This window comes from Coregonus clupeaformis, chromosome 1, assembly GCF_020615455.1.
Source record: "Coregonus clupeaformis isolate EN_2021a chromosome 1, ASM2061545v1, whole genome shotgun sequence".
NCBI classification, from domain to species: Eukaryota; Metazoa; Chordata; class Actinopteri; order Salmoniformes; family Salmonidae; genus Coregonus; species Coregonus clupeaformis.
This window is the reverse complement of record NC_059192.1, coordinates 1439406-1462683: the sequence shown is the minus strand read 5'-3', so window position 1 is coordinate 1462683 and position 23278 is coordinate 1439406. Positions and strand designations below refer to the sequence as shown.

The window sequence follows — 23278 nt, the reverse complement described above, 5'->3', positions numbered from 1 at the left end:
AGTGTTTAGAAACATATTCTATTCTTATTTACAATAAAAGTGACTCCAAAATGACACAATACATGATTTACTATTCATTTCTATTGACCACAAAATTATCTGAAACAAAACCAAAACAAACAGCAGATGCATCCAACAAATTTGTAGAGTCACAAGCTTGATGTAGTGATTGTGTGATATGAATATGGGACCAAATACACTGAACAAAAACAAACGCAACATTGAACAATTTCAAAGATTTTACTGAGTTACAGTTCATATAAGGAAATCAGTCAATTTAAATAAATTCATTAGGCCCTAATCTATGGATTTCACAATTGGGTATACAGATATGCATCTCTTGGTCACAGATACCTTTTAAAAAATTGTTGGGGCGTGGATCAGAAAACCAGTCAGTATCTGTTGTGACCACCATTTGCCTCATGCAGCGCGACATCTCCTTCGCATAGAGTTGATCAGGCTGTTGATTATGGCCTGTGGAATGTTGTCCCACTCCTCTTCAATGGCTGTGTGAAGTTGCTGGATATTGGCGGGACTGGAACACGCTGTCTTACACGTCGATCCAGAGCATCCCAAACATGCTCAATGGGTGACATGTCTGGTGAGTATGCAGGCCATAGAAGAACTGGGACTGGGATTTTCAGCTTCCAGGAATTGTGTACAGATCCTTGCTACATGCGGCCATGAATTATCATGCTGAAACGAGGTGTTGGCAGCGGATGAATGGCACAACAAGGGCCTCAGGATCTCGTCACGGTGTCTCTGTGCATTCAAATTGCCATAGATAAAATGCAATAGGGTGTTCATTGTCCGTAGCTTATGCCTGCCCATACCATAACCCCACTGCCACCATGGGGTAATCTGTTCACAACGTTGACCAGCAAACTGCTCGCCCATACTACGCCATACACTCTCTCGGCCATCTGCCCGGTACAGACTCCTCCAGCGTGCCAGTGGCCATCGAAGGTGAGCATTTGCCCACTGAAGTCGGTTACAACGCCGAACTGAAGTCAGGTCAAGACCCTGGTGAGGATGACGAGCATGCAGATGTGCTTCCCTGAGATGGTTTCTGACAGTTTGTGCAGTAATTCTTCAGTTGTGCAAACCCACAGTTTCACCAGCTCTCCGGGTGGCTGGTCTCAGACGATCCCACAGGTGAAGAAGCCGGATGTGGAGGTTCTGGGCTGGCATTGTTACACGTGGTCTGCGGTTGTGAGGCCAGTTGGACGTACAGCCAAATTCTCTTAAACGACGTCGGAGGCGGCTTATGGTAGAGAAATGAACATTCAATTCTCTGGCAACAGCTCTGGTGGACATTCCTGAAGTCAGCTTGCCAATTGCACGCTCCTTCAAAACTTGAGACATCTGTGGCATTGTGTTGTGACAAAACTGCACATTTTAGAGTGGCCTTTTATTGTCCCCAGCACAAGGTGCACCTATGTAATGATCATGCGGTTTAATCAGCTTGTTGATATGCCACACCTGTCAGGTGGATGGATTATCCTGGCAAAGTAGAAATGCTCACTAACAGGGACGTAAACAAATTTGTGCACAACATTTGAGAGAAATAAGCTGGACAATTTCTGGGATGTTTTATTTCAGCTCATGAAACATGGGACCAACACTTTACATGTTGTGTTTATATTTTTGTTCAGTATACTTAACTTTTTACTACTTTAATACACATAGCATCCACATTAATTACTACTTGAATACACATAAGTGAATTTGTCCCAATACTTTTGGTCCCCAAAAATTGGGGGACAATGTTCAAAAAGGGCTGTATTTTGTAAGCGGTTCACCTGATATGGATGAAAATACCCTCAAATGAAAGCTGACAGTCTGCACTATAACCTCCGTAGTCATTGTATCATTTCAAATTCAAAGTGCTGGAGTACAGCACCAAAATAACAACAAAATGGTCACTGTCCCAATACTTTTGGAGCTCACTGTAATTCCACCTTGACATTATGGGGTATTGTGTGTATGCCAGTGACAAAACATAAAAAAAAAAAATCCATTTAAAATTAAAACACAACAAAATGTGGAAAAAGTCAAGGGATGTGAATACTTTCTGAAGGCACTGTAGATGTAATATATAAATGAAAGACAATAGATATTTTAATGTTTTGTTTTCTTTATTATTCCAAGGCACAATTTATGTGTTGGCAGTGTTTTATACGTACATTCACAGAACACACACCCTAACCCTACACACACACCAACCGTGTGCACACACCCTAACACTGCACCTAAACATGGTCAGGGGGCTCAGAGACTACATGCTCGATATGTAACCATAATAACATAAATAAAGCTTGTTAACAGACAGGAGGCACAGTGGGGTATTCCAGAAAGTGAGATTATCAAGTTAGCCAGCAAACTTTGATAAACAGTCACATTTCTCAAAAACATGAAGTTATTTCAAGCAATTTTGGAAAGTTAGCTGGCTAAAAATAAAATTCAAAATTTCTAGAACAGCCACCTGGACTGTACCAGCATAAACCATAGTATTGCCAGCCTTAAACCCAACTAGTAGGCTATTTTACCCTAATCAGTACTGTGGTGCTTTACCAGCCTTAACCATTACATCTTAATACCAATAATCGCATGCACGCACGCAAACACACACACACACACACACACACACACACACACATAAACCCATATCACAGACAAATAAACACACTCACACTGATAGAGAAGGTGGACGGGATGTGTAACTGTAAGGATTGGCTTTAGCGTTCACTCATGAAAAAGTACCAAAGTAACAGTTCAACTGTTACATGGATCATACAGAAAATAATCATCTAAATCAGCATCACAATCACACTGCAAAACAATCTTATTTCATTGTTGAACTCCAGAAAACAAGGTTCTTCTAAACTCAAGTACATTCAGTGTTTTCTAACTTGATCTTTACATCTGCATTAATTGTGCTTTTAAGGTTGTCATATCATACACTACATGACCAAGAGTATGTGGACACCTGCTCGTCGAACATCTCATTCCAAAATCATGGGCATTAATATGGAGTTGGTCCCCCCTTTGCTGCTATAACAGCCGCCACTCTTCTGGGAAGGCTTTCCACTAGATGTTGGAACATTGCTGCGGGGACTTGCTTCAATTCAGCCACAAGAGCATTAGTGAGGTCAGGCACTGATGTTGAGCGATTAGGCCTGGCTCGCAGTCGGAGTTCCAATTCTTCCCAAAGGTGTTCAACGGGGTTGAGGTCAGGGCTCTGTGCAGACCAGTCAAGTTCTTCCACACCGATCTCAACAAACCATTTCTGTATGGACCTCACTTTGTGCATGGGGGAATTGTCATGCTGAAACAGGAAAGGGCCTTCTCCAAACTGTTGCCACAAAATTGGAAGCACAGAATCGTCAAGAATATCATTGAATTCAGTAACGTTAAGATTTCCCTTCACTGGAACTAAGGGGCCTAGCCCGAACCATGAAAAACAGCCCCAGACCATTATTCCTCCTCCACCAAACTTTACAGTTGGCACTATGCATTGGGGCATGTAGCGTTTTCCTGGCATCCGCCAAACCCAGATTTGTCCGTCGGACTGCCAGATGGTGAAGCGTGATTCATCACTCCAGAGAACGTGTTTCCACTGCTCCAGAGTCCAATGGCGGCGAGCTTTACACCACTCCAGCCGACGCTTGGCATTGCACATGGTGATCTTAGGCTTGAGTGCGGCTGCTCGGCCATGGAAACACATTTCATTAAGCTCCTGACTAACAGTTCTTGTGCTGATGTTGCTTCCAGAGGAAGTTTGGAAATCGGTAGTGTGTTGACGATTTTTAAGCACTTCAGCACTCGGCGTTACCGTTCTGTGAGCTTGTGTGGCCTACCACTTCGTGGTTGAGCCTTAGTTGCTCCTAGACGTTTCCACTTCACAATAACAGCACTTACAGTTGACCCTGGCAGCTCTAGCAGGGCAGAAATTTGATGAACTGACTTGTTGGAAAGGTGGCATCCTATGACGGTGCCACGTTCAAAGTCACTGAGCTCTTCAGTAAGGCCATTCTACTGCCAATGTTTGTCTACGGAGTTTGCATGGCTGTGTGCTCGATTTTATACACCTGTCAGCAACGGGTGTGGCCGAAATAGCCGAACACACTAATTTGAAGGGGTGTCCACATATTTTTGTATATATAGTGTATGTTCATATACAGTGCCGTAAAACAAAGTCTTTGGCATTGTTTGTGACATCATGTCAAATAAAATTCAGTAAAAACACAGGAAGCATCCCTTGAGCACCAACCCACACGCCAGCTTGACAGCCTCCATAAGTCAATAAATAGCATATCACTCACTTCATATCATACTAACATCATACCATCATACTAACAAAGCTGTCCCTGTGTATGTCACATGCTATTCCCTATGTAGTGCTCTACTTTTGATCAGGGCCCATAGGGCTGTGGTCAAAAGTAGTGCACTATATAGGGAATAGGGTGCCATTTAGGACGCACACATTATGTACCAGTGGTTGAAGTGGGCCAGAACTGACCGCTTCAGAGAACTAGCACCTCTCCTTTTCTACTACCTGAATATACTGTCACTACTTATAAAATACCAGCTCTAAAATACAAACCCCAACACCAGCTTTTTATTCCACTTCAAGCACTGCTGTGTAATACATATCTCCTGTTAGATAAATCTCAGAAAAAGCAATAAGATAACAAACCATAACAAACATCGGTGGTGCGCAGTAGATTGATCACCTGCTGGGTGTTGATGAATTGTGGTGATTCAGCATGTAGAATAAAATAAGCGATGTTTTGAAGCATTAGGACGACCGTCTGCTGCGCACAGCCGACGTTGGTTATGGTGTTTCCTGGCCTTAATGTCAGTGTCCTGTTAAGACCAGTGGTTCCACCACTCAGTAAACATAAAGGAGTGATACTCGGGTGGCTAAAACACTTCCAACAGTGCTGTCAGCCATAAAACAAAATTAAATATATGTAAAAATAAGAAACCCCAACAGCTCAGACTAGATAAAAAGTAAACTTCTGTGAACTCTGACATTAATTTAGAATGGGACAGGTAAAAAAGTCACCATGGTTAGAAAATAGAAAACCTCTTCATGCAAAAAAATATATACTTGGATTTTGGATAAACCCTTGAAACCCAACATCCCAAAAATATATATTAAAGCTGTCGTCCTACATAATACCATGGTAACGGATAAATTGAACTTTGGAGCTAACAACTCAAGCTTATTTCAACAGGGAAGTTGTTAGCTGTACTCTACTAACTACACATACAGAGTATGCCGTAAAACTACACCTGTTTGTGTGTGTGTGTGTGTGTGTGTGTGTGTTGCCACCAGTGTGTGTTACTGGTACCAGGGGGTCTTGCGTACCCAGCGCAGGGTGAAGCCTGCATCGGTGCGGATCTTGATGGAAGCAGCCTCGGCCTCTCTCACCGTCTCCTTGACTGACTGCATCAGGTTCTGGGCATTATGGACCAGCATCTCTGTAGCCTGGATGGATTGGAGGGAGAGAGCGAGATACAGGTTAAACACTGTAGACTTTGGGGAGCAAGGGAGTTGAAACAGGGTTGAAAATATATACAGTGCCTTCGAAAAGTATTCAGACCCCTTGACTTTTCCCACATTTTGTTAGGTTACAGCCATATTCTAAAATTGATTAAAATAAAATAAAAATCTCATCAACCACACACAATACCCTATAATGACAAAAAAAATAAAGGTTTTTAGAAATGTTTGCTAATTTATTAGAATTAAAAAACAGATATCACATTTACATAAGTATTACCCTTTACTCAATACTTTGTTGAAGCATCTTTGGCAGCGATTACAGCCTCGAGTCGTCTTGAGTATGACACTATAAGCTTGGCACACCTGTATTTGGGGAGTTTCTTCCATTCTTCTCTGCAGATCCTCTCAAGCTCTGTCAGGTTGGATGGGGAGCATTGCTGCACAGATATTTTCAGGTCTCTCCAGAGATGTTAGATCGAGTTCAAGTCTGTGCTCTGGCTGGGCCACTCAAGGACATTCAGAGACTTGTCCCGAAGCCACTCCTGCATTGTCTTGGCTGTGTGCTTAGGGTTGTTGTCCTGTTGGAAGGTGAACCTTCTCCCCAGTCTGAGGTCCTGAGCGCTCTGGAGCAGGTTTTCGTGAAGGGTCTCTCTGTACTTTGCTCCGTTCATATTTGCCTCGATCCTGACTAGTCTCCCAGTCCCTGCCGCTGAAAAACATCCCCACAGCATGATGCTGCCACCACCATTCTTCACTGTAGGGATATTGCCAGGTTTCCTCCACACGTGATGCTTGGCATTCAGGTCAAAGAGTTTAATCTTGGTTTCATCAGACCAGAGAATCTTGTTTCTCATGGACTGAGAGTCTTTAGGTGCCTTTTGGCAAACTCCAAGCGGGCTGTCATGTGCCTTTTACTGAGGAGTGGCTTCCGTCTGGCCACTCTACCATAAAGGCCTGATTGGTGGAGTGCTGCAGAGATGGTTGTCCTTCTGGAAGGTTCTCCCATCTCCAAAGAGGAACTCTAGAGCTCTGTCAGAGTGACCATTGGGTTCTTGGTCACCTCCCTGACCAAGGCCCTTCTCCCCCGATTACTCAGTTTGGCTGGGCGGCCAGCTCTAGGAAGAGTCTTGGTGGTTCCAAACTTCTTCCATTTAAGAATGATGGAGGGCACTGTGTTCTTGGGGACCTTCAATGCTGCAGAACTGTTTTGGTACCCTTCCCCAGATCTGTGCCTCGACACAATCCTCTTGGAGCTCTACGGACAATTCCTTCGACATCATGGCTTGGTTTTTGCTTTGTCATGCACTGTCAACTGTGGAACCTTACAGTTGAAGTCGGAAATGTACATACACCTTAGCCAAATACATTTAAACTCAGCTTTTCACAATTACTGACATTTAATCCTAGTAAAAAGTCCCCGTCTTAGGTCAGTTAGGATTACAACTTTATTTTAAGAATGTGAAATGTCAGAATAATAGCAGATAGAATGATTTATTTAAGCTTTTATTTATTTCATCAAATTCCCAATGGGTCAATTAGTATTTGGTAGCATTGCCTTTAAATTGTTTAACTTCAGTCAAACGTTTCGAGTAGCCTTCCACAAGCTTCCCACAATAAGTTGGGTGAATTTTGGCCCATTCCTCCTGACAGAGCTGGTGTAACTGAGTCAGGTTTGTAGGCCTCCTTGCTCGCACACACTTTTTCAGTTCTGCCCACAAATGTTCTATAGGATTGAGGTCAGGGCTTTGTGATGGCCACTCCAATACCTTGACATTGTTGTCCTTAAGCCATTTTGCTACAACTTTGGAAGTATGCTTGGGGTCATTGTCCATTTGGAAGACCCATTTGCGACCAAGCTTTAACTTCCTGACTGATGTCTTGATATGTTGCTTCAATATACAGTGAGGGAAAAAAGTATTTGATCCCCTGCTGATTTTGTATGTTTGCCCACTGACAAAGAAATGATCAGTCTATAATTTTAATGGTAGGTTTATTTGAACAGTGAGAGACAGAATAACAACAAAAGAATCCAGAAAAACGCATGTCAAAAATGTTATAAATTGATTTGCATTTTAATGAGGGAAATAAGTATTTGACCCCCTCTCAATCAGAAAGATTTCTGGCTCCCAGGTGTCTTTTACACAGGTAACAAGCTGAGATTAGGAGCACACTCTTAAAGGGAGTGCTCCTAATCTCAGCTTGATACCTGTATAAAAGACACCTGTCCACAGACGCAATCAATCAATCAGATTCCAAACTCTCCACCATGGCCAAGACCAAAGAGTCTCCAAGGATGTCAGGGACAAGATTGTAGACCTACACGAGGCTGGAATGGGCTACAAGACCATCGCCAAGCAGCTTGGTGAGAAGGTGACAACAGTTTGTGCGATTATTCGCAAATGGAAGAAACACAAAAGACTGTCAATCTCCCTCGGCCTGGGGCTCCATACAAGATCTCACCTCGTGGAGTTGCAATGATCATGAGAACGGTGAGGAATCAGCCCAGAACTACACGGGAGGATCTTGTCAATGATCTCAAGGCAGCTGGGACCATAGTAACCAAGAAAACAATTGGTAACACACTATGCCGTGAAGGACTGAAATCCTGCAGCGCCCGCAAGGTCCCCCTGCTCAAGAAAGCACATATACATGCCAGTCTGAAGTTTGCCAATGAACATCTGAATGATTCAGAGGAGAACTGGGTGAAAGTGTTGTGGTCAGATGAGACCAAAATCAAGCTCTTTGGCATCAACTCAACTCGCCGTGTTTGGAGGAGGAGGAATGCTGCCTATGACCCCAAGAACACCATCCCCACCATCAAACATGGAGGTGGAAACAATATGATTTGGGGGTGTTTTTCTGCTAAGGGGACAGGACAACTTCACCGCATCAAAGGGACGATGGACGGGGCCATGTACCGTCAAATCTTGGGTGAGAACCTCCTTCCCTCAGCCAGAGCATTGAAAATGGGTCATGGATGGGTATTCCAGCATGACAATGACCCAAAACACACGGCCAAGGCAACAAAGGAGTGGCTCTAGAAGGAGAACATTAAGGTCCTGGAGTGGCTTAGCCAGTCTCCAGACCTTAATCCCATAGAAAATCTGTGGAGGGAGCTGAAGGTTTGAGTTGCCAAACGTCAGCCTCGAAACCTTAATGACTTGGAGAAGATCTGCAAAGAGGAGTGGAACAAAATCCCTCCTGAGATGTGTACAAACCTGGTGGCCAACTACAAGAAATGTCTGACCTCTGTGATTGCCAACAAGGGTTTTGCCACCAAGTACTAAGTCATGTTTTGCAGAGGGGTCAAATACTTATTTCCCTCATTAAAATGCAAATCAATTTATAACATTTTTTACATGCGTTTTTCTGGATTTTTTTGTTGTTATTCTGTCTCTCACTGTTCAAATAAACCTACCATTAAAATTATAGACTGATCATTTCTTTGTCAGTGGGCAAACATACAAAATCAGCAGGATATCAAATACTTTTTTCCCCTCACTGTATCCACATAATTTTCCTTCCTTATGATGCCATCTATTTTGTGAAGTGCACCAGTCCCTCCTGCAGCAAAGCACCCCCACAGCATGATGCTGCCACCCCTGTGCTTCACGGTTGGGATGGTGTTCTTCGGCTTGCAAGTCCCCCCTTTTTCCTCCAAACATAACGATGGTCATTATGGCCAAACAGTTTGGAAATTGCTCCCAAGGATGAACCAGACTTGTGGAGGTCTACAATTATTTTGGCTGATTTCTTTTGATTTTCCTATGATGTCAAGCAAAGAGGCACTGAGTTTGAAGGTAGGCCTTGAAATACATCCACAGGTACACCTCCAATTGACTCAAATGATGTCAAATAGCCTATCAGAAGCTTCTAAAGCCATGACATCATTTTCTGGAATTTTCCAAGCTGTTTAAAGGCACAGTCAACTTAGTGTATGTAAACTTCTGACCCACTGGAATTGTGATACAGTGAATTATAAGTGAAATAATCTGTCTGTAAACAATTGTTGGAAAAATTACTTGTGTCATGCACAAAGTAGATGTCCTAACCGACTTGCCAAAACTATAGTTTGTTAACAAGACATTTGTGGAGTGGTTGAAAAACGTGTTTTAATTACTCCAACCTAAGTGTATGTAAACTTCCGACTTCAACTGTATATAGACAGGTGTGTGCCTTTCCAAATCATGTCCAATCAATTACATTTACCACAGGTGGAAACATCTCAAGGATGATCAATGGAAACAGGATCCACCTGAGCTCAATTTTGAGTCTCATAGCAAAGGGTCTGAATACTTATGTAAATAAGGTATTTCTGTTTTTTATTTTTAATAAATGTGCAAACATTTCTAAAAACCTGTGTTTGCTTTGTCATTATGAGGGATTGTGTGTAGATTGCTGCAGATTTGTTTGTTTTTTAAAATCCATATTAGAATAAGGCTGTAATGTAAGAATATGTGAAAAAAGTAAAGGGGTCTGAACACTTTCCGAAGGCACTGTACATGTTTTTACAATAATTTACTGTACATATCACTCGTCTTTTTTTCTTAATTTTCTCTTTCTCACCTGTTCAGACTCCTCCTCACTGATGTTGGTTCGTCCCAGCATGGTGGCTTTGACTGTTGACAGGATCTTCAGCTGAGTACTGATGGTGGGGATACGCTCACACACCTGGACACATAAACAGTATGTTACACCCCCTGAGTGAGTGTGTGTGTGTGCGTGCAGGCACGTGTTTGTATGTGCGTGCGCATGTGTGTATGTGTACCTGCAGCAGGTTGGTTCTGATGCGTCGGTCAGTACACTGCTTGGCCACCTCTTTGGCCAGCCTGGTGACCTCATCCGAGGCTTTGGCAATGTCTTTAGCACACTGGATCATAGCCCGCTTGTTACCGCTACCGCCGCGAACCAACCGGGACATCTCAGCCATCAGCAACGCCATCCTCTTGGCCGCCGCTATGATGTCATTTCCCTGTGGAGGAAGGGGACGGGGAGATAGGGGTTAGTGTGATGGGGGAGATTGGGGGGAGGGACAATGGGAAAGAGGGGGTTAGTATAGTGGATGGGTGGGGTACTCCTTGTACTCAGTGTTTCACGTTCCACTTCTCCATGCCTCTGTGTTAATAGTCTTTCATACATTTCTGTTCTCAGACATTGATCTTCAATGGTTGACGATCATGTGTAATGAAAACAGTTTAGTCCAAAAGTTATATCGTTTTCTTGAGCTTTATTTAGAATGTTTTACAACACTGTAAAACATTCAGCGCTGATAGGTTATACCATGTGATGATGGTCAGGTGGAGGTTAATATTTATCATCAGGCAAAGCAGGAAGTGTCATCATACCAACAGCAGGCAGCCAGAAACTACATCACCCAGAAAGTATTGAGAAACTGTGATCCTTGGCTTCACAGGTTGGACAGAGGCAGAGTCAGAGCGACTGGCTCCTCCTCTAAACCACTTAGTTACCCAAGGGAGGGACTTGAGAAGCCAGTATCAGTTTATCCAGCAGGTGCAACAAAGGTGCCATTCCAACAACAATCCTCACAGGCAACCTTAACATAACCTCAACACAACATCAAGACCTCAACAACACAATGTAAACACAACTGTGTGTCAACTAAGTGTCCAGGAGTAATGCAGCAGCCACAGCTGATTGGATGTCCCCATGGTTACAGCAGGATGCAGAGCAGAGGGTTTCCATAGTAACGGTGCAGATGGGATGCAGTCAGGACGTAGTCTACACCTTTCTGAAAACTTAGTCCCAATAAGTTACAAGTTCCCATAGTAACAGTAAGTTACATGTTCCCATAGTAACAGTATGTGACTTTTCCAACAGCAGGATGCAGAGCTGGGTGCAGAGGGGATGCAGTGGCCAGTAGGGGCCTTTGGGGGCGTGTCCTATACCTTGCTGGACCACTTGCGTGCCTCCTGATGAAGTGACTGGGCTGCGGCAAGGATGGGTTGATTTACGGCATTGCCGTTTGACGGCATCATCAACAGCTCTGGCTCATAGTCATCCTCACCGTCAGTAAACTCGTCTTCATCATCTACCTCCTCTACACCCTCCTCTTCCTTAGGCTGGGGGTGGGTGGGGAGAGGAGGGGAGGGGAGTAGGAGGGATAGGGGTGAGGGAAGAGGATGGGTTAGGGAGGATAAGAGGGGTGGGGAGGCAGCATGTAGAAAGTAGGGCGTTTGTATGACAGGCATTGGATGGAGAGAAGGACAAGAGGAAGTCTACAGTCAGGGGAGGAGGAGGAATGAGAGGAGGGAGGGAAAAAAGCGATACTACCACTGGGGGAGAAGGGAAAGAAGTGAGAGAGGAGAAGAGGCAGACAGTTCTATCAGGGAGGAGAGAGGAGGGGAAGAAAGAGTTGGGCTAGGCAGGTAGCAATGAGGAGAGCTGGGGCAGGGTGGCCGGGAGAGAGGGAGTCAGCCTGGGCTACAGTGTTCATTTAGATACAGGTACAGACAGGTACAAAAGTATTGAAGAGTTGTTTCAATGTTGTGTAGTTGACAGAAACCAAACCAATATTGACTCTGACAGAGGAGCGAGAATTGTGTTTTTGTCCAGACTCTGTAAGACTGTTCTGTTCTAGTCCTCCTGTTTAGGGTTAAAAAATTCCGGGAACTTTCCCAAAATTCCCAGGTTTTCCAGAAATCCTGGTTGGAAGATTCCCGAAATCAGAAAGTTAAGGGAATTTTGCAACCCTACTCTTGTTGGAAGGTTAGTTTGGAGACACAGCATGCAGACACCTTTCTCAGATGACAGTTTCCAGTTTTCGTCTGAAATTGGAATCAGCTCCCAGATCTCCATATTTCAGCAACACAGACGTGTTGGAGAAATCCCTTTATTGCACAACTCAGAGTAGAGACACACAGGACATCAGAGAACCGCCTCTGTCATACCCAACCCCTCCACATGTCTCCTATTTGTCATAACCAACCCTTCCTCTGTAGAGCATAATAAAGTAGTTGCAGTAAAACCCTGTACTAAACCCTGTATAATCACATTACCACTGGTAATAAGATTACATTACCACTGGTACTAAGACTGCATTACCACAGTAATACCACTGGTAGGGCCTACTAGCACAGCTAAACCCTATACAGTAGGTCTACTTCTGTCTGGGAAATGCATGAATGCTGATTGCATGAACACTAGCACTAACACACACTCACACACACTAGCACATACTTACAGCTGCACTAAAGCTAATGGCTAGCACCCTAACACTAGAGCAGTGAATGTATGTACAGTGTGTGTGTGTGTGTGTGTGCTGACCTTGCTGGACCACTTGCGTGCCTCGTCGTGTAGTTGCCTAGCAGCCACCATCATGGGCTCACTGAGCAGCTCTCCTGCCTTCTGCTCTGGAAAGTCTTCATCTCGGTCTCTCTCTTTCTCCTCTGGAGGTGGGGGGCGGGGTGGGGGCACCTCTCCCTCTGGTAGGGGGGGCTTAGGGGGGGCCTGCTCCTGATCACTCACCTGGAGGGGACAGACAGACACACGGACAGACAGAAAGACTGTTGGATGGACGGAGAGATGAGGCATGAAGTCAGATAGCATTGTTTTTCTTGTTTTAATTATCAATGTCTGATGCTGAAACAGTTCAAGAGTCTAACTGTGTAACACTGCGTCTGTGTGTGTGTGTTTGTACTCACGTGTAGCTTGTCTAGGTCTGGGGGTGGAGGGGGGAAGTCTGGTTCCGGGGGGCTGAAGGCTTCTCTGACCTTCCCAACAGCAGCCAGAATTCTGAGGCAAGAATCTAAAAAGGCCTTCTGGAGGGCTGAGTGGGAGAAGTAGGGGCATGAATTACAGTCAAATTCTGTACATACAAGTGGTAGAAACAAGGCATATATGTGTGCATGTGTGCGTGCGTGTAAGTACCTGGGTCCTGTATATTTCCGGCCACAGCCTTAGCGTCTATAACCATAGGTGATATAGTGTGGCTGAGTATATCTGATGCACGTTTCACTGCTTTTCTGAACCTTGGGTCCTCTGAGTTCTCCACCTCTCTCTTCGCCACCAGTAGTACGCGATTGGCTCGCCGAGCTATGCTGGTCGCCCCGGCAACTAGCATCTGCGGTTGTACATTCGCCATGGCGACACGACACTTATCGATGTCCTTCTTGATTGCTTCCTCAGACGCATCCAGCAGAGACTTGGTGTCTATGGCTTCATCCACCAGACCTGCACACACACGCATGCAAGCACACAGACAGACACATACGCACGCACGCAGACACACACACACACACACACACACACAAAGAGGCATGAGGAAGAGTGAAACATACAGTACACAGCCTTCAGAAACCTTTGGGTGTGTGTCCACGTGCGTGTGTGTGTGGTTGCATATGCATGCATGCATGCATGCATGCATGTGTGTGTGTGTGTGTGTGTGTTACCAGTGAGTTTCTCTACATTGTCGATCCACTGGTTCTTCATGGTGTCAAAGTGTTCGTAGGCCGCCTGGTTACCTGGGTTCTTCAACAGGATGCGAGCTGCGGAGGTCACCTGAACACACACAAACACACACACACTCATAATCAACATCATTGTTGTGTCTGTCTAAAGTCTAAGTCGCTGGGGACACACACATGTACCTGTGGAGTGAGTTCTCTAGTGTGTTTAACAGTAGCCTGTATTCCCTCAACTGTGTTCTTATTGGCTGATCCCACGGCCGCCGCCTTCTCCGCTGTTGCGCCCAGGCGACCCGCATGGGCCTCAAAGTTACCAGCACGCTCATCAAACACCTGCAACACACACACACAAATTAGCCTAAACAAACACTGACCGTAACGCAACACAACGTTATAGATAGATAGGAAATATACTGCCAGACAGACAGTATATGTAACAGACAGAAAGACAGACAGACAGTACCTCCTCTCTGTGCGGGGCCTCTGGGGGGGCAGTCGCAGACACGGCCAGTAGTTTAATGGGGGTGGTGGTGTCACTGAACACATCGGATACTTCCTGGGTCATCACCTCCTGCATACGACCCTTCAAGTCCTGACAGACATACATTATGGATATTTATATCAGTACATGTTTTATATGTCTTTTGTAGAAATAGAGAATGATGACAGACATTTTTAAAAACAAGGTCATTCTTGACCAGCAGGAGGAGCCCTTGATCAAGTTATACCTGTGTGTGTGTGTGTGTGTGTGTGTGTGTGTGTGTGTGTGTGTGTGTGTGTGTGTGTGTGTGTGTGTGTGTGTGTGTGTGTATATGTGTAAGTGCAGAGATGGTATATGTGTAAGTGCAGAGATGGGCAGTATTTTTGTTTCATGTATTTAAAGTACATTATTTTTTTCAATTATTATTTTGTCATTTGTATTTGAATGGCCTGAAAAAAATCAACATGTAATTTGTAACAAGAGACTTCAGAGAATGGTAGCCTATTTGGTATTTTCAAAATGCTCAAAATACTTTCAAAATAACAATATCAAAAGCAGTTCACAATTTTGTGGCACCCTATCACCTCAAATTTGCTGACTTGGTATCAGAAGTCTTATGGCGTTATTGTGTGAGGCCATGAGAGGGGTTGGTGGATGAGTGGAGGAGCTTGAAAGAAAGTTGAAGCACAAGGATACACTTCCAGAGTGAGAATAATGCAGTGAATTTGGTCCAAAAGGGGAAAGTGAATTTGACTTTGAAAGCAAAAGCACTATGTTATTGCCTATGCCACACTATCAGTACACTCACTCTCATTCGGGAAGTGAGTTCCATGCCTTGAGTTTCTTGCACAGTATCGAATTTCTGACACCAATGCTGCAAATTTGGAGTATTAGGGGGCCACAAAGCTCTGAAGACTAACACTATGAACTGTGCCAATTGTCTGGGCTATTGGTGTTAGCCAAGGGTCATAAGTAATGTAAATGTTTTATAATTCATTTAAGGAGGCAAATGTATTTTCTGTATTTTGAAAATACAAAATACACATATTTTAATTAAATAAATGTTTTGGCACCAGTGTTGTAGTTTATTTTGATACATCAGGGTATTTGATATTTTGTAACAAGATACATGTTAATCAAATCAAATCTTATTTGTCACATGCGCAATACACCTTACAGTAAAATGCTTACTTACAAGCCCTTAACCAACAATGCAGTTTTAAGAAAAATAAGTGTTAAATAATAATAATAATAATAATAATAACAACAACAAATAATTAAAAAGCAGCAGTAAAATAACAGTAGCGAGGCTATATACAGATTCAATGTGTGGGGGCACAGGTTAGTTGAGGTAATTGAGGTAATATGTACGTAGAGTTAAAGTGACTATGCATAGATAATAAACAGAGAGTAGCAGCAGCGTAAAAGAGGAGGGGGGAGGCAATGCAAATAGTCTGGGTAGCCATTTGATTAGCTGTTCAGGAGTCTTATGGCTTGGAGGTAGAAGCTGTTAAGCAGCCTTTTGGACCTAGACTTGGCGCTCCGGTACCGCTTGCCGTGCGGTAGCAGAGAGAACAGTCTATGACTAGGATGGCTGGAGTCTTTGACAATTTTTAGGGCCTTCCTCTGACACCTCCTGGTATAGAGGTCCTGGATGGCAGGAAGCTTGACCCCAGTGATGTACTGGGCCGTACGCACTACCCTCTGTAGTGACTTGCGGTTGGAGGCCGAGCAGTTGCCATACCAGGCAGTGATGCAACCAGTCAGGATGCTCTCGATGGTGCAGCTGTATAACTTTTTGAGGATCTGAGGACACATGCCAAATCTTTTCAGTCTCCTGAAGGGGAATAGGCTTTGTCGTGCCCTCTTCACGACTGTCTTGGTGTGTTTGGACCATGATAGTTTATTGGTGATGTGCACACCAAGGAACTTGAAGCTCTCAACCTGCTCCACTACAGCCCGTCGATGAGAATGGGGGCGTACTCAGTCCTCCTTTTCCTGTAGTCCACAATCATCTCCTTTGTCTTGATCACGTTGAGAGAGAGGTTGTTATCCTGGCACCACACGGCCAGGTCTCTGACCTCCTCCCTATAGGCTGTCTCACCGTTCTCAATGATCAGGCCTACCACTGTTGTGTCGTCTGCAAACTTAATGATGGTGTTGGAGTCGTACCTGGCCATGCAGTCATGGGTGAACAGGGAGTACAGGAGGGAACTGAGCACGCACCCCTGAGGGCCCCCCATGTTGAGGATCAGCGTGGCAGATGTGTTCTTACCTACACTTACTGCCTGGGGGCGGCCTGTCAGGATTTTCAGGATCCAGTTGCAGAGGGAGGTGTTTAGTCCCAGGGTCCTTAGCTTAGTGATGAGCTTTAAGGGCACTATGGTGTTGAACGCTGAGCTGTAGTCAATGAATAGCATTCTCATGTAGGTGTTCCTTTTGTCCAGGTGGGAAAAGGCAGTGTGGAGTGCAATAGAGATTGCATCATCTGTGGATCTGTTGGGTCGGTATGCAAATTGGAGTGGGTCTAGGGTTTCTGGGATAATGGTGTTGATGTGAGCCATGACCAGCCTTTCAAAGCACTTCATGGCTACAGACATGAGTGCTACGGGTCTGTAGTCATTTAGGCAGGTTGCCTTAGTGTTCTTGGGCACAGGGACTATGGTGGTCTGCTTGAAACATGTTGGTATTACAGACTCAGTCAGGGACAGGTTGAAAATGTCAGTGAAGACACTTGCCAGTTGGTCAGCGCATGCTCGGAGGACACGTCCTGGTAATCCGTCTGGCCCTGCGGCCTTGTGAATGTTGACCTGTTTAAAATCTTACTCACATCGGCTACAGAGAGCGTGATCACACAGTAAACCCGGAACAGCTGATGATCTCAGTGCGGATGTTGCCTGTAATCCATGGCTTCTGGTTGGGGTACGTATGGACACTGTGGGGATGACGTCATCGATACACTTATTGATGAAGCCAGTGACTGATGTGGTGTACTCCTCAATGCCATCGGAATAATCCCGGAACATATTCCAGTCTGTGCTAGCAGTCCTGTAGCTTCGCATCTGCGTCATCTGACCACTCCCTTATTGACCGAGTCACTGGTGCTTCCTGCTTTAGTTTTTGCTTGTAAGCAGGAATCAGGAGGATATAATTATGGTCAGGCGAGGGAGAGCTTTGTACGCATCTCTGTGTGTAGAGTAAAGGTGATGTAGAGTTTTCTTTCCTCTGGTTGCACATTTAACATGCTGGTAACACGTTTCCCTGCATTAAAGTCCCCGGCAACTAGGAGCGCCGCCTCTGGATGAGCGTTTTCCTGTTTGCTTATGGCCTTATACAGCTCATTGAGTGCGGTCTTAGTGCCAACATCGGTTTGTGGTGGTAAATAGACAGCTACGAAAAATATTGATGAAAACTCTCTAGGTAAATAGTGTGGTCTACAGCTTATCATGAGATACTCTACCTCAGGCGAGCAAAACCTTGAGGCTTCCTTGATATTAGATTTCGTGCACCAGCAGTTGTTTACAAATATACACAGACCGCCACCCCATGTCTTACCAGAGGCCACTGTTCAATCTTGCCGATGCAGCGTAAACCCCGCCAGCTGATTGTTATCCATGTCGTCGTTCAGCCACGACTCAATGAAACATAAGATATTACCGTTTTTAATGTCCCGTTGGTAGGATATTCGTGATCGTAGCTTGTCTATTTTGTTATCCAATGATATTACGTTGGCTAATAGGACTGATGCTAGAGGCAGATTACCCACTCGCCGTAGGATCCTTACAAGGCACCCCGACCTACGTCCCCGATATCTCTGTCTCTTTCTCCTGCGAATGACGGGATTTGGGCCTTGTCGGGTGTCTGAAGTAAATCCTTCTCGTCCGACTGGTTAAAGAAAAAATATTCATCCAGTACGAGGTGAGTAATCTCTGTCCTGATATCCAGAAGCTCTTTTCAGTCATAAGAGACGGTGGCCGAAACATTATGTACAAAATAAGTTACAAATAATGCAAAAAAACACACACAATAGCACAATTGGTTAGGAGCCCGTAAAACGGCAGCCATCTCCTCCGGCGCCACTATAGCCAAAATAAAGGAAACACCAACATAAAGTGTCTGACCACACCGCTCACGTGTTGATTTTGTCCACCCATACCAGACGCGATCAGGACACGGAGGTTGAAATATCAAAACAAACTCTGAACCAACTATTTTAATTTGGGGACAGGTCGAAAAGCATTTAACATTTATGGCAATTTAGCTAGCTAGCTTGCTGTTGCTCGCTAATTTGTCCTGGGATATAAACATTGGGTTGTTATTTTACCTGAAATGCACAAGGTCCTCTACTCCTACAATAAATCCACAGATAAAATAGTTTGTTTCTAGTAATCTCTCCTCTTCAGGCTTCTTCTTCTTCTTTGGACTTTATATGGCGGTTGGCAACCAACTTTAAGGTGCATTACCACCACACTCTGGACTGGAGTGTGGACCTCAATTCATCTTTCAATCACCCACGTGGGTATATGCTCCTAAAAACCAATGAGGAGATGGGAGAGGCGGGACTTGCAGCGTGTCAAGCGTCACAAATAGAACCAACTTCTATTTTAGCGCCTGGCTATGCAGACGCTTGTTGACACGCACAAGCAATGATTGAATAACATGCGGGCGGTGTGGTCAGCATGTTAATAGGGCGTTGGGCCGCCGCTAGAACAGCTTCAATGTGCCTTGTCTGGACCTCTATTGGAGGGATGCAACACCATTCAATTGGTTTGGGATCTGGTGACTGAGACACACACCCACACACACACACACAAACAAACACTTTAAAACACACTATGCTCCTTTGAGACTCCTCTTTCAAAGTCACTGAGATCTCTTCTTCTAGCCATGGTAGCCAACATAATGGGCAACTGAGCATTTTATACATGACCCTAGGCATGATGGGATGTTAATTGCTTCATTAACTCAGGAACCACACCTGTGTGGAAGCACCTGCTTTCAATGTACTTTGTATCCCTCATTTACTCAAGTGTTTCCTTTATTTTGGAAGTTACAGTGGCTTGCGAATGTATTTAAAATGGATTTTATTTTTTTTTGGGGGGGTTGTATCATTTGATTTACACAACATGCCTACCACTTTGAAGATGCAAAATATGTTTTATTGTGAAACAAACAAGAAAGACAAAAAAACTGAAAACTTGAGCATGCATAACTATTCACCCAAAGTCAATACTTTGTAGAGCCACCTTTTGCAGAAATTACAGCTGCAAGTCTCTTGGGGTATGTCTCTATAAGCTTGGCACATCTAGCCACTGGGATTTTTGCCCATTCTTCAAGGCAAAACTGCTCCAGCTCCTTCAAGTTGGATGGGTTCCGCTGGTGTACAGCAATCTTTAAGTCATACCACAGATTCTCAATTGGATAGAGGTCTGGGCTTTGACTAGGCCATTCCAAGACATTTAAATGTTTCCCCTTAAACCACTCAAGTGTTGCTTTAGCAGTATGCTTAGGGTCATTGTCCTGCTGGAAGGTGAACCTCCGTCCCAGTCTCAAATCTCTGGAAGACTGAAACAGGTTTCCCTCAAGGATTTCCCTATATTTAGCACCATCCATCATTCCTTCAATTCTGACCAGGTTCCCAGTCCCTGCCAATGAAAAACATTCCCACAGCATGATGCTGCCACCACCATGCTTCACTGTGGGGATGGTGTTCTCGGGGTGATGAGAGGTGTTGGGTTTGCACCAGACATAGCGTTTTCCTTGATGGCCAAAAAGCTCAATTTTAGTCTCATCTGACCAGAGTACCTTCTTCCATATGTTTGGGGAGTCTCCCACATGCCTTTTGGCGAAGACCAAACGTGTTTGCTTATTTTTTTCTTTAAGCAATGGCTTTTTTCTGGCCACTCTTCCGTAAAGCCCAGCTCTGTGGAGTGTACGGCTTAAAGTGGTCCTATGGACAGATACTCCAATCTCCGCTGTGGAGCTTTGCAGCTCCTTCAGGGTTATCGTTGGTCTCTTTGTTGCCTCTCTGATTAATGCCCTCCTTGCCTGGTCCGTGAGTTTTGGTGGGCGGCCCTCTCTTGGCAGGTTTGTTGTGGTGCCATATTCTTTCCATTTTTTAATAATGGATTGAATGGTGCTCCATGGGATGTTCAAAGTTTCAGATATTTTTTTATAACCCAACCCTGATCTGTACTTCTCCACAACTTTGTCCCTGACCTGTTTGGAGAGCTCTTTGGTCTTCATGGTGCCGCTTGCTTGGTGATGCCCCTTGCTTTGTGGTGTTGCAGACTCAGGGGCATTTCAGGTGTATATATACACTGAGATCATGTGACAGATCATGTGACACTTAGATTGCACACAGGTGGACTTTATTTAACTAATGATGTGACTTCTGAAGGTAATTGGTTGCACCAGATCTTATTTAGGGGTTTCAGAGCAAAGGGGGTGAATACATATGCACGCACCACTTTTCCGTTATTTTATTTTTTTGAAACAAGTTATTTTTTTCATTTCACTTCACCAATTTTGACTATTTTGTGTATGTCCATTACATGAAATCCAAATAAAAATCTATTTAAATTACAGGTTGTAATGCAACAAAATAGGAAATACACCAAGGGGGATGAATACTTTTGCAAGGCACCGTACCTGTATCTTTGCCCATCACTGTGTGTGTGTGTTACCTTCAGACTTTCTTGTAGTTGTGAAGCAGTAGCTTTAGCCTGGGGGGCTTCGGCCTCTCCCCTCCCCGCTATGTCAGCCAGTGATGTCATCAGCGCCTCGTTGCGATCGCAGCGGACAATCATATCCTGCCGGTACGGCCCCCCCAGCCCTCCAGCCAACCGGCGGCCCTCCGATACCAAGCCCCGGATTGCTGCCTGACCTTGAGGGTGGGTAGAGTAATGCATGTTTAACACACTGGACTTTATAGACTTCGTTGCAAAACATTTCCCATTGCAAAACATTTTGCTACAGTGTTTTGGCTCTCTACTCCAGCACTTTGGATTTGAAATGATGCAGTGACGTTCAGGTTAAAGTGCAGACTGCCAGCTTTAATTTGAGGGTTTCATCCATATCGGTTGAACCGTTTAGAGATTACAGCACTTTTTGTACATAGTCCCCCCATTTTAGGGGACCAAAAGTATTACTTATACTGTATGTGTATTAAAGAATGCTTGTAACTCTACAAATTTGTTGGATGCTTTTGCTGTTTGTTTTGGTTGTGTTTGAGATTATTTTGTGCCCAACATTTGTGCATCTGTAACTTTCTCACTCATCATTATTCACGATTCATTCAGGATTATCTGTAATCATTAATGTAGAAGTGTTGAGAAACACATTATATTCTTATTTACAATACAAGTGACTCCAAAATGACACAATACATTATTTACCATTCATTTCTATTGGGCACAAAATAATCTGAAACACAAACAAAACAAACAGCAAATACATCCAACAAATGTGTAGAGTCACAAGCTTGATGTAGTCATTGTAGTCAAAGGTATGTCCCAATACTTTTGGTCCCCTAAAATGGGGGGACTATGTACAAAATGTACTGTAATATCTAAACAGTTCACTCGATATGGATGAAATTACTTTCAGATTAAAGCTGACAGTCATTGTATAACTCTTTAACCTCATAGTCATTGTATAATTTCAAATCCGAAGTGCTGGAGTACAGAGCCAAAACAACAAAAAATGTGTCTCTGTCGCAATACTTTTGGAGCTCACTGTACAGCACAACAGCTTTATGGTTCAGTTCTCTGTAAAAGCAGTTACCTGTGTTGTGCTGTGGCCGCTCACACACTGCACTCAGACGGCAGCATGGCAGAACAGAGTACACCATAAACACATACACATGCACATAGGGGTATGCAAAATAAACATCTCCATTGTAAAAGATGGACACTGTATTGTAAAGACTATTATCCTCTCCTTTCCTCGCCCCTCCTCCCCTCTTCCCATCCCCTTCTCCCTCACTCACCCACACCCCTGTCATTCTGTCCAGGGTTGTTGACCCAGCGTAGGGCCTGCTCCATCTTGCCCTGCAGAGTGATGGCTGGTTTGGCAGGTCTCATGTTGGCCACCGCTCTGTTGGTCTTAGCCTGCAGGGTCAGGAGAGCTGCTCCGATCTGTTTACTTAGCACACGCGCCTCCGGACTGTCCCCTTTACCCCTGAGATACAGGGAGAGGTGAGGGGGGAGAGAAACAGAGAGACAAAGAGAGAGAGTGTGGGCAGGGGAGAGAGGGAGAGATAGAGGAGAGAAACAGAGACAGAGACAAAGCGAAAGAGTGAGGGGGGAGAAAAGAGAGGATGGGGCGAGAAAGAGAGATATCAACCAATCAGTCACATATATTTATATTTGTCACAAGGTGCTTTACAGTAACCCATCCTAGACCACAAAGAGCTAGCAGAAGCACAGTGGCAAGGAAAAACTACATAGAAGGAAGAAACCTATAGAGGCACCAGGCTCATCCTCCTTTGGCTGTACCAGGTAGAGATTTAACAAGTCATTATTGTCGACTGAAGGTGTTCCATCCCGAAGGGTAAGGGTTATTCTGCACACACAACATCAATAAATCAAGGAGGAAAAATACCAAAGAATCAGAAGTTCAGTTTGGTTAATTAAAAACGATGGGTTACAGTATGTAAACCTGGTTCTCTGAAGGAGATGAGGGAGACGTCTCACTATGGGACATGCCTCCTCGTGTCCTATTCGCTGAAACCTTATTAAATCACGCCTAACAGGCCAATCAGAGCTTTGTGGGTGTAAGCCCTGCGTATATATATAGCACCCGCAATGCTCTGGTTTCCTTATTCAACTAACTGCCACTTACACAAGTCATGCAAGA

General features: G+C 44.4%; 1 protein-coding gene across 2 annotated transcripts in view; it reads right to left on the bottom strand.

Moving 5' to 3' along the window:
• Positions 1–4101: 4101 nt before the first annotated feature.
• LOC121568268 (vinculin) overlaps positions 4102–23278 on the bottom strand; it is a 74191-nt gene continuing 55014 nt past the window's right edge. The window contains exons 12-23 of one of the 2 annotated variants that reach the window (XM_045223091.1): positions 22410–22600; positions 21106–21305; positions 14402–14530; positions 14122–14271; positions 13924–14032; positions 13403–13705; positions 13177–13301; positions 12800–13000; positions 11422–11595; positions 10284–10487; positions 10082–10186; positions 4102–5497 (exon numbers count right to left, since the gene is read on the bottom strand). In XM_045223091.1, coding sequence (XP_045079026.1) covers positions 5351–5497; positions 10082–10186; positions 10284–10487; positions 11422–11595; positions 12800–13000; positions 13177–13301; positions 13403–13705; positions 13924–14032; positions 14122–14271; positions 14402–14530; positions 21106–21305; positions 22410–22600 — 2038 coding nt within the window. In that variant the 3' untranslated portion in view covers positions 4102–5350. The remainder of the gene's footprint in view (positions 5498–10081; positions 10187–10283; positions 10488–11421; positions 11596–12799; positions 13001–13176; positions 13302–13402; positions 13706–13923; positions 14033–14121; positions 14272–14401; positions 14531–21105; positions 21306–22409; positions 22601–23278) is intronic. The other variant, XM_045223123.1, reaches the window with a different exon arrangement.